At 37.8% G+C, this 12,764-nt stretch overlaps 1 protein-coding gene across 1 annotated transcript in view; it reads right to left on the reverse strand.

The window, feature by feature from the left end:
* Window positions 1-12,764, reverse strand: part of GABRG3 (gamma-aminobutyric acid type A receptor gamma3 subunit) — a 296,832-nt gene that overhangs the window by 283,486 nt on the left and 582 nt on the right. The window contains exon 2 of the mRNA XM_014307718.2: window positions 9,860-10,008. Coding sequence (XP_014163193.1) covers window positions 9,860-10,008 — 149 coding nt within the window. The remainder of the gene's footprint in view (window positions 1-9,859; window positions 10,009-12,764) is intronic.

The raw sequence follows: 12,764 nt of genomic DNA on the forward strand, positions 1-12,764 counted from the left end.
GAACTCTCTCTACAATGCTCTTAAAAATAAAACTGAGTTTCATGGAAATATGAAATAGCTACACTATCAGGAAGGCTGGACCAGATGAGCCACTGTGCTCCCTTCCAACCACTCTGTGATGCTGTAATTTCAATGCCTGCTCAGTTTTTCTGTGTATTGCATTCATTTGTGAATGCTCAGTTCACGAAGGAATTCAAGCCACACATGGAATTGCTGAGCTGCAGATGGAGATTTTTTTCTTGCACTAGAAGAGTGCTCACAGTGTTGTTGACAGAACAATGGAAGTGTTAATACCTCACTAAAAGCTGACAATAAGATTAAATACAGATACTCAGCTACAGTACTGTTTTGTTATTGGCCTAAACCCAAGATAGCCCTGAAGAGTTCTTAAAAATTTAGAAAAAATACTGGCAGAACCATGTGTATACAACATGCAAGAGAGCAATGAAAGGTTGTCAACAAACGTACCAGCCTCCTCAAAGTTCTCTGAAATGCTATTTAATATATGGCAGTAACTTTCCCTAAAAGACAGTGTAAGCACATCTCAGTAATTGCAGTGTTACACTGCTACTCAGTGCTACCTAAGGTAACCTAGCTGCTTATCACAGTCATTTAATCTTCAAATATGCTGGTTTTAATTGAGATGGGGATTTATAAAGCCAAACAAAATGTTTTTAAACAAAACTAAGGTAATCTGATCCAAATGCCCTGGCTTTGAGACAGACAGTGCTTATATTCCAGTCAGCTTAGTAACTATCACATTGCAAAGACCCTACCAACAAGTAGAGCTTACAAACTTAAAAAAACCCTGACAGTTCAAAACACATCTAGGACAACTATAGGATTCTTCTGGTCCTGCATTGTGGATTTACACTGGTGGAAAAAAACAGAACCTGAGCTTGAATCTCATTAAAATCCATACAGACATTACAGTTTGACATATGTGAGTTGATCATGTGCATAAAAAACCTCAACAGATAAATTAGGAGAATTTTAAAAGACTCTTTAGTAAACCAAAAGAGGGAATGTTGTACAATTTCATGTCATGTAGGGGAAAAATGCTGCAAAAAGTTCCTGTCATTTTATTAAGCTTATTTACTACTCTGAATTATCCTGTCCTTTTAAAATATCTCTTAATTTTTGATAGATCTCCACTATTCAGAACTGATGCTTATTTCATGAATGAAACTACTTTTCTTCCTACAGAAAGCTTCCTCCACATTTGAAGTCTGTCCAAATAGCACTAATGTTCCTGCATAAATCATAAATATTTAGAAATATTTTTAGAATTTTAATATTGAGAAATATTTTTTACAAGTTCAATTAAATGGAGTATGTCTTACTGAGTTGTCATAAATTTTAAAATAAAATTATTTTTTGTTGAGAGTTAACCTTTCTTACAATGTTCAACCAACACCCAGGTTTATTCTGGTTTTACCCAACACATCAGTGACAAAAAATTTTGTACATTAAAAAATGTAAATACACATTTATTTAGCAACAAGAACCAGATTTTTAGAAGGCACATAACTACATAAAAATCACAGTATGATCTCTGTTCAAGAACTACAGGGCCACTTGAGTTCTGCCCAAATTTCACAAGACTTCTGAACGCAAATGACTAACGAGATTGGCTCTGCAGTAATGAGATATTTTTTTATATTGCTCTATAATGATATTTTACATTCTCTCATTACCACATAAATTGCTATTTTTAAATTAGGACAAAGCTGTAATAAATCATTACACAGTTATTGGTAACTGTAACAGTAGTGATTATAGTGTTAATTTTTACTTTGCATTAGTGATGATGACTATTCCAATTTTCCTACATTACCTTATAGGCAACATCTATTTGCCTAGCTGTTCCTATAAAACGAACTGCTATGCCAACAAGTCACTTCTCAAGACTAAATACTGTCAGCTAACACATCTCCATTTTACAACAAATCACCACATTTGAAGAAAAACCTGGTACCAGGAAGTGTTAAGCCACCATCACTGGAGGTATCTAAAAGATGAGTGGATGTGGCACTTAAGGACATGGTCTAGGGTTGGATTTGGCAGTGTTAGGTTAAGGGTTGGACTCAAATAAGAATCTTTTCCAACCTAAATTATTCAGTGATTCTATTCTACAATGCTACGAATCTATCAGTGAGGAAAATTAAAAATCCTCATTCTTCCTGCATGGAAGAGAATGGGCTTGAAAACAGATGTCAAAGTCCTCCACTTGCTACAGACAAAGAAACTGACAGAAATGACACCCATATGTTTTAGGTTCAAACTACCAAAACGGAACTGCAAATAAAAATCAAAAAAAAAAAAAGAAAGTTTGGATTAAAGCAATACCAGGATGAGAGCACAGTCCTCTGAAAACAGTATTTTTTTACATGCTAGCTTTGGTTGTCATTTTGTCCAGGAGTGTGAATGACAGTGTGCACATAAACGGACTCCCTCAATTAACTACAAATCACTTTTATTCTTCATTTCCCACCATAACTATCAATCAACCTTCAGCACTTTCATCCTTCATTTACCATTCCCTAATGCACAAGCTGTAATTTTTCAAGTATTATGTTGTGGAATGAAAACTGTAGATCTTAATGGTTAGGCTTGTTTTTCAATCAATCCCTACAGTTTTAATTTTAGTTTTACTTATAATCATCAGAGAGGAGAATTCTGGTGTGATATCCTAAGACTGAACAATAACAGAATTTGTTCCTGCAAAGTCTAGCAAGGTAGCAACCAGGGTCTGGATGAGCAATAACAGCCATGAGAAAACTATACAAATGTAAAAAGGAGCAACAATATTTAAAATAATATGTGCAGAAGATAATATGTCACTGTTTAAAGATGATAGAACAATTAGTTTGTGCCACTAACACTGAATATCCTTGCAGTTTACAAATACATTCGAAGAAACCTCTTTAATGACAGCATAGTCTAGGTAATCAGAGAGGGAAGGGCTAAGAAGAAAAGAATTTTCTCATGTAAAAACTTTCCCTGACTCTTACCTAACTTTCAATTCATGGCATCCAGAAAGTTTGTACGCTATACTCCCATGATTCCCTCAGATTAAAAAACATGATAGTGAAGCTATAGAAAAGAAGAGAGAGTAAGAGCTAGCATCTTCTACATTTAGTTTTGTGTGTGACAGTTAAGACTAAGAGTTAGGCAAACATTAACTGTCAACCAAACTTTCCTACCTACAATGCTATTCAAGAAAAATATTCCATCTGTGTATGCATCAATCCATTTCAGCAAATAGTCACTGTCAGGAAATAAAACACTAAATAGAAGTCATCTGTGTAAAATAATTATTCACATTCACAAAGATAAGGCTGTATTTTAAGGGAGCTTGCTGTTTAGTAATTTGGTAAAACACAAAAGTAGTACTTTTTTACAACCTCAGAGATTACACACAAGACATAAGCATTGCAAAGATACAAGTGGCTTCTTAGAAATGAGAGAAGGAGCATTTTATATAGACAAAAAACTGCATTAGCAGGGGTAAATTATTGGCAGCAAATTATGGGGTAAATTCAGAAAAAAATAATATTTTAGTATTCAGAGTTTGAATACTAAAATATTTCTATATAGTGAAGTACAGTAAGCTTGAAATTAAAGTGTTGCTTTCCAGCATTTGATTTAAATCAGGTGATCTAAAAAACAATATTAACTGGGGATCTTTGGAGAGTTTTAAGCACAAACATTGACTTGTAGGGCTTCAGGCTCAATGCATTGGACTAAAATTTCTCTACTTACAATTTCAGCATGGCACATTAAAATTTTACCTGAGAAAAGGATGAATAAAAAGTAGGATGTTTCCCCTGAGGGTTGAAAAGCTGTGAACCAAAGCAGGTCAGAAAGCCAAGGTAAAAATTTCCCTGTACTCAGTCCATGGTTAAGCGATCAGAAAAGCAGAATTCAGGCATGAAGAAAGCTCACTGTCAAGATCCAGTCCTAATCAGAGTTGTTCCCATGCAGGATTTTGAAAGAGCCTATGTTTAATGCACTGGACCAGCATCAAACTAAGATTATTTGTTTATGTTATCTTTCAAAACTCAAACATGTATCACAAAAGCCTGAAATGGGTATTTGGAGTGTTTTATAGAGTAGCTTACCCCTAATTTGCTAACTTTGCTATTGATATTCTAGAAATGTTCATGGCCAACACTGCAAAAGAAAGCATCAGTTCCTGAAAATGGTAGAGAATTACAACTCCAGCAGTATCAGAAGAAATCCCTTCTATCATCCCACCCAGAACAGAGATCATTCTCATCTTCATTTAACAGTAATCCTTTCCTCAGGAACATTCCTCTTCTTGAGGATTTCTAGTTAGATGGCTAAATCAGAACAAAAGTCTCTGAAAGGAAGACAATCCACTTCTACCCCACTAAAAAAGAACAAAAAGAGAAGTATCAGAGAGAACAATCAATGCATTCCTGATTTTTTTGTTATGATTTTTCCATTGAGCTCTCACTATATTCAGCCCTGTTTCCTACTAGGTCTTAGCCACAGCACTCTGTGTCCTCAACAACAGGTTATTCAAGTTTATTCTTCCATATAGATCTAAAATAGACTAAACTCTACAATCTTCTGCAGTGCCCAGTACTACAGAAGTTGGATCCAGGACTCTGGCTTTCCCCTCCTGAGTGCTGCCATAATACAAACAGAATTTACCCCATCTCTCCTTCCCATGCGCTCTACCTTTACACACAAGTTGGCTTTCCAGGTACAACTCTCTATGATCAATCCTGAAGCAATGAATGTCTCTCTCACTACTTTATAAGATGCCTAACATTGTATTGTAGGCCAGCACCAAAAAGGACTTACAGCAGAAAATAGTAATTTGACCTTGCATGACACTTCACAGCTTTCTCTGCACTATGATCTGGAAAATATTTTGATCTGTCAGGCAATATGCAGCACTCTGTCACCACATATGGGGAAACCTAGCTGGAGCTCATTTAAAGAGCATCAGGTGTGGCAATCAGCAGCTAGCAAAAATAACCTGACAGCCTCTGTGGTAATCGCCTGTGGCGCTCTTCAGGGTTCATTTCTGTGCAACATGGGAAGAAAGCAGGTCAGACAGGACAAAGATTGTGATACTGCTTCAGAACTCAAGATTTTCAATAAGATTGTGCCTGGAAAAGGACATGTTCTTTAAAAACCAACAGAGTTGTTTCCTCTCAACCAACAGATTTCTCCTTGCACACACTGAGAAACTGGTTAAATTAGTTGCAAAGAAAACTTTTAACTGCTTTAAAAGAGGACTGCTGCTAATGCTCCCAAACAGCGAAGCACATCAGACAGAGCTCAGTCTTCTGTGTTTGCTGATTCAAATGAGCCCATCTATTTGTACCAGCTCTGCTTGTACAAACCTACTTGGGGTAGTGAGAGCTGCACAGCAGTATCTGAGACTGCTCTCATCTTCAGAAATACGGCTAATGGTTATAAAGATACTGGAGGAGTAAAGAAAACCAGCATGACTCTCAAGACAGCTAGAACTGGAGGAGGCATATTCACTTCATATTCCAAAGTGAATTTATTTGGGCTTATAAATAAAAAATAAATACAGATGACTGCCAGAGGCTGCAAAGATCAAATACTTTTAGAGGATCCAAGAGGAAACCAGGAGAGAAGGAAGGAAGGAGAGAAGGAAGGAGAGAAGGAAGGAAGGAAGGAAGGGAGGGAGGGAGGGAGGGAGGGATTAAAAGCAAAATTGGTGTTTGTTGAAAATGTCTCAGAACACAGATTGGTAAAGTTTTCTTCAACATACGCAATTCAGAGGCTTCCCTAATGTAAGGATACATCTTAGAAAGAGAAGATGTAAACATGAAATACAAATTGCCTTTACTACTCTGCTATTCAAAGACTAATCCAGGGTGAGACATTTTCCCTCCCACTACTAATGGCACATTTCAGAAGACTCCCACATACTAACTTTTCGATTGGTAACTTTCACAATTAAAGAAAAAGACTACATATTAGTTTCCACACATAAGCTCACTCAGGAAATGTGACTAGAAAACTTTCCACTTAGTTAAAAATTTTCTGTTTAAGGTAAATTATATTCCATATGAAGTTAAGCTTGAAACCATGTAGGGTTATGAAGGTAGCTGTTCTTTTCCATAACTTTGTTGTGGTCTAAGCTGTCCACAAAGGAAGGTGAGAGGGAAGATTTCATTAAAGTAAAATGACTTTGAAGGAAACTGTGATTTGCTTCATTGTTGGGTTTTCTTTTGTTTGTTTTTGTTTGTTTGTGTGGTGGGGTTTTTTTCTTGTAATTTAAATTTTAGGCCTGTCAATCAAAGGAAAAAAAAGATCAATTACAAAAATCTGGTTTATTTCTAGAATCTAAATTAAACTGAAATATTTTCAGCTCTAATTATCATCATTCTGTTCTGTGCCCTGTTGGTTTGCCTAATATTTCTCTTTCATTTTATTAATAAAGAGGAAGTAAAATTTCAGGGCCACAACCTGGTCCTACTAAATTTCAGGATTTGTATCAATGTGACATGGGAGGAAAAAAGTACACTTGCAGAGTAGCAAGTCTTACCGCACCTGCACCGTAGAAAGTGACGCATATTCATTAAACAGGTCTTTTCTTCAAAGCACTTTGAAACAAAACACAGAATACCTGCCTATGGAAGAGATGTTAAGACCTTCATAGTTCGGAATTAGGTAGTTTTTTTCTAGGATTGGTGCCTTTCATACCATGCAAAAGACCTGAGTATCTCACATCTATAATTGTACCTGGTAAAAAAATAGATGAATAGATGCTTTACATCATAAAACACTTTTCTTTTTGATCTAATCAGTACACTGTTATTAGCTCTTCAGTATAAAGTGCTTTCTTCCTTTTTTTTTTCCAGTTCAAAAAGGCCTATATTTTTTGTGGTATAATAGAAACTTTCCAGATACCACCAGTAAAATAAAAACCCTCAAAAGCCATGATATTCATGGAGACAAGAAATCTGCCAAATGTGTGGCCACAGGGGATGCAGTCAGGCATTCCCCTGCTGGTAGAACACTGCTTTGTTTCCAAAGATCAAAGGAAATCTCCTTTGAGCGAGACAGGTCCTGTTAAGATAACACTTTGCTAATATCCTTCACAGGTTAGCTGTTTTGCCTAATATCTAGTTTGTTCAATCCACTCATTAAAAATCCTGGCTTGGAACCTTGCAGGTGATGCCTGAAATGCTGAGTGTAGTTTATGCCTATGATCTGAGCAACAGTCACTTCTGTAGAAGCTGAGGCCAAGTATAGGCCAGGATGAGGAAAAAAAAAAAAAGTCCTAGTCTTGCATGCAAGCAGTGACCCACACACTCTTCACAGTGGTTTAAATGTGCTTGGGTGACAGGAGGAAAGAGGGTAGCTAAGTGTTCACAGTGCCCTCACTGATGGCTGTACTGCTGGCCTGGAGGAGATGAGATTGCTGACAATGCCAGTGCCCATAGCACAGCAAAAGGGAACTCAGAATATGCCTGTAACCAGGCAGGATTCTATTTTGAGCTAGCCAAAATATCAGTTGCCCTGAGAAGAATGAAAACCACAGAGAAGTCACTGCCTGTGCCAGCATGCACTTTGATATATTTTATTCACCACAGTCTTCTCCTTCTCTCCTTCTCCTTTTTTGGCTGCAGAAGTGTCTTCCCAAGCGATCTGAAATTGGCAATCCTACCTTTAGAAAGTGCAAAGTATTTCCTAAGCCCTTATGACTGCATTCAGAACAAAGATCATTTCCTCAGGATGATAGCTAAAGCTACACACTGTTTAGAAATAGTGGATTTGCAATAAAGGATTGAAAAACTGAGTGAAGAGCAGTGCAACATGAAATGGTGAGTATCCCTGTCCTGTGGGTCAGGCAATTTACTTCCCAGCAGTACTATGCTAATGTAAAGGCCCTAGTGAGTAGGTGACTGTATATGAGTCCTGGATTTAACCCTCAGTATTGGCTGAACAACTTCTTGAATCTGAGAATCACTTCTCGCTTCTTCTACTGGTTCACTCCATGCTTCCTCTAATTTCCAAAACATGCATTTTCTTATTGTATGGTCTATGTTACCTGGCACACTACCTTTTCTTCCTGGTGCTCTAGCTGGTATGTATTATGCTTTAAAGTATTTGTATTAATACTGAGATCTTCAGGGCAGCAAGACAATTCTGTTGCTAGGACATGTCAGCCACCTTGTTAGGAGGATAACCGGCTCCCAGGTGGAAAGGAAGATGTGCTTGTGTGTGAGGCAGGAGCCAGCAATTCGGGGAAGTTATCTGTAACGCCTGATTCTCTAGCATTCCCCTTGTGTTCTCCTTGCCAAATGCGACAGCTCCACAACTTCAAAAGGGCAATGTTATTTATCTGCATCAAAGGTAGGAGAGGTGCAAAGAGGGACCAGGGGAGGAAGCACAGATGAACTGACTTCTGTAGCATTTGAACAACACTCCGCACAGGTTCTGTAATAGCCAGATTGCTATCAAAGACAAAAAATGGCCTAGGACCAAGATACTTGATAGAAACAGATGTAGTTGAGAACTATAAAATCTGTTTGATATATGAAGAGCTGTGTAATTTGACTCCTTTCTCTAAAACAGGATTTACAAAATGTTGTGGAGACACAAAAGAAATTATTTTGGTAACAATGACTTCCCAGTGCTGTAAGATATGTCTGACCTCTGCTCATTTATGGTAACTGATATGGGGACTTTGAGTGATTACTTTGCCCCACATAAGCATAATGTAATTCACTCTGCCTTAAGTCAGTGATCTGAGGACACAGTGTACAAAATAAATAAAAAAATTTGTCAGAGACTGTCTTCCAGATGTTGATATGGGTGGGAAAGTGTGTTAAAGCATCTCTCCATCAGATATTAACGATAGCTAAATCCAGCATGACAAACTAAGTAGACAGAGACAAATGTCCCTTCGGGATAAAAACACACACACGTATCAAATATGATCTTTGTAAATACTATGGAAAATCAAAGTAATAGCTATAAAAAAGAACTAAACAGATCCTCTTTTTAATACCACAGGATAGTCTTTGTTTTTCTGCAACTGTTGCATTATTGCGTAGCTATGAAACACTCATAATTGTAATGATGAATACATATAGATGGCTTTTAAAAAACCCAACAAACAAAAAACCACCCCATCAAAAAAAAAACCCAAACAAAAAAACCAAACAAAAAAACCCACAACTAGTTTGAAACCTCATTATACAAGTTAAAACAATATAATAGCCCAAGATGGTTATATGCAGGTACCTACAGGCTCTTATTTAAATTTTATACTTATGTGTAGCAGCACTGACCATGAGACACTTTGACTCTGTAAGACTTCTTTTGGAGATGTCTGCTGGTTTGTGGAAGATCACCTCTGGAGTTGCCCTGTACACGGGCAAATCCCAGTGCCTTATTCTCTGCATTAAGGAACATAACTTTCAGGATCATATTTTGAAGAGAACAGGTGCGCATTCTTCTCTTGCTGTGTCCTACTTTATGTTTTAATATGCTGAGGTTTTGTTTGCTTCTCAGAGTGTGAGATTTTCAGCATGGACTGGATGACAAAAGAGGTGTGTTCCTCTGCCAAAGACGTGCTGAATACTTAGGGACTAGCCCTTCCATATCCTTACACAAACTCTGCACAAACCAACAAAATTTTAGGACCCCAAGCTACCATCAGATTTCCTTGTGAGAATTAGCATTTTTAAAATACTTACTTGGAAATCAACTTCAGCCAAAAAAACTTAATCTACCCTTCCCCAGATATTTGTGCACACTTCCAGAATATAGTAAAATATCTACTCTGCACCCAGACAAGCTTTTCCTCACTTGTGCAGAAAGAAGTACTTACTTCCAATATCTGGCCGCAGCTTTTTGTCATACTCTCTCAGCAGCTTGTTTAGTATGAGAGTCACATCTGTATCTTGGGTTTTTGGAGCTAAAACCCAACTTTGGTTAGTTGTTCCATCTTCATATTCATCGTCTTCAACCTTTCTAGAACTGCAAAACAAATGAAACAAACAGGTATTATTTTACATTACTAAAATAGGATGCAACAGGATGCAACAGGATGCAACAGGATGCAACAGGTGCAACAGGATTTTCCCATTAACAATTGTTGAGTATCTGTGGATGGGTCATGATTGCAAATTGTTTAGAAATTGTCTTCTGGAAGTGTCTTCAAAAAGTTATACTCTAAAAGATAATACAGCTATCAGAGTAGTATTTTATATCCTGTATTTTAATGAACCTATTCTGACTAGTTTACAATATACTTTTACAAAGAGCGAACATCTGCAGTATTACTTTATTAATACATCAAGACAACTGATTCATCTCTTGCACAAAGCCTAATAAGAGTATTAAAAATTCAGATCTGTTAATGCTTCCTGATCATTTTATCCTATTAATAAATTATTATATTCTCAGTGCATTAATTTCAGAGTTTAATGTATTACAAGGCTTAGAATTAAGAGCTCATTCCTTGAATTTGAGATGGATTATCACAAGCACACAAACACATTGAATAAATTAATCTGAATTTCCCTGCAGCTTTAGTAACTTTTTTAAAAAACAGTACTACACCAAGAGTTGCAACTTTATTCATTTATAAGTGGATTATGTTTATTTTAAGGCTATATTAATGCAAATGTGATGAAACTACAGTTTGGCCAGAAATCACAACAAGAGCCATTTTCACACAAGACTAATTTCATTTGTGCAGCTTTTTGTGCACGGACTTTAAAATGTTGATTTGAAGATGATATCTTCATCAGATGTATCTTTTGGTACCTTAGAAACCAAATCTGTTTGATACCTCTCACTGGAGAAAATCTATGACAGACTGAGAAGAAGTTATTAGGAGAAAAGATAACCTCAGTGGTGGAACCTATGGAAGTAATCGTGTGTTCTTTCAACCTGCAATTGCCCAGGAGATATGATACAATTTTGCAACTTTTTTACATAAATGTTAATAATTATGTGAGGTGCAAAGCAGTGAAGAATGAGAGGAACAAGCCTTGTTTGTTCATGGGATGTGCTACACACATCTGTGCAACTTTCTTTCTCTCCCTCTCCTTTTCTCCATAATGACACCAGTGTATTTTAAAATACCTCAGATGTCCAGAAGACTTGATAAATGCTCTATGTGAACATAAAAAAACCTGATACAAATATAAAAATTTAATCACAGAGCATCATCGACCCTCACGTTGCTCAAAGACCACTATTTGAGAACATAATGAAACTTTAAACTGAAACTGCTTTACAGCCAATATGCCCCTAAAGATTAACCACGAATCACTTAACATGACCTCACAATTTGCAATTGCTGTAGGCACAATTTCTGTATAAAAATAATTTTTAAACCTAGACCCTGGAGATTTTCTGAAGAGAGCTCATATAACTGAGCTGTAAAAGTAGAGAAAACTTAGGACAAAATTTTGAATAGACAACCACTACTTTTCTGTTATTGGGCTGTATTTTTTAAAAACTTGAGGGTTTTTTTTCTTTTTCTAATTCACCCAATGAGCACTGAAAAAATCAAGAGGATTTTGGGAGATTTTTTTTTTCCATCAGATTCATGATAAGCCCTGTGTTTTAATACTGCTGTTACAGAACCATTCTCAAAGGAGGCATCATCTGCAAACATACGTGGTTGATATTTGCGAGCTAAAGCTCTGCAGTGGTGCTGTTTTGCTGATAGCAAAGAAGGACAAATCATATTTCTTTTTCTGCTGCAGCCACCACAACTTTACCACAGGCACTCAGACTGCACCTGGAAATGTGAACTGAGTTCAAGCAGTATCATGATTCCTATTTCAGGGAGATGCTGCCTTAAAACAAGTCACTAACAAGAGTCCAGCAAAGCACTGTCAGACCTTTTAGATCTCCTCACTCGAGCAGCTTCTTTCCTGGAAAGTACCTCCAAACCATTTAAATCCCTACCTATCTTCTAGATTAAGATTGGAGGTGGAAGAGGTTTCACAGTGGATCAGACTAATACACTAGATGCATATTTTTCAAGCTTTTTTTGCTTTCTTCCTTAAGAAGTTATTATTTCCCTTCCATTGCTTGTCTCTACATAGTTAAGGCAATAGTGCTCCTTCAAGGCACTTGAGGTTGCATTTTTCTTTTGTAACCCTACAGGTGACTGGCAATTCCTCTCATATCCCTATTTTCCAGAGAAATAACTACAGGGCAATGACAAGCCAGTCTCAAACTAGGAAGGAAGAAAGGCTACATGCCTTTCCCCAACTCTTCATCAGTTTTGATTCTGTAAGGAGACAGAGAAGAGACTATGCATAAACTGCAGGGGAGGAAGCCTAGAAAACTCTGAGAGGTTGTCAGAAAGGGTTTCTTTCCTGCAATAGGTGTGTCCCACACTTGCTGTGGAGGCTGGCATGAAGCATCCTCTAGTTCCTGAGGGGATTTAGGAGATAGACACCACTCAGGTGTGGGGCAGGCCGCCAAGGAGGACAGGGAAAGGCCTTTGAGCATGCCTGTAGCCTGGTTTGTGGTGGTTCCTACAGGGGGGAGCGGAGCTGACCCCTCTGCCTGGGTTATTCGTGAGGTGTACGACAGCCCCGGACAACCAAAAAGACCGAAGTCCGAGAGGTCAGGGCTGACGCTGCCGGCTGTGCCCCTCTGGCCTCTAAGAGTGGATACCCGACCCCCTTCCCGGCGCTGAGGAGGGGACCAGGGGATCACGCACCCCGCGGCTCGTCCCTCACGCCGACCCCGCCCGCGGATCCCCC

This window comes from Geospiza fortis, unplaced genomic scaffold, assembly GCF_000277835.1.
Source record: "Geospiza fortis unplaced genomic scaffold, GeoFor_1.0 scaffold366, whole genome shotgun sequence".
Lineage (NCBI taxonomy): Eukaryota > Metazoa > Chordata > Aves > Passeriformes > Thraupidae > Geospiza > Geospiza fortis.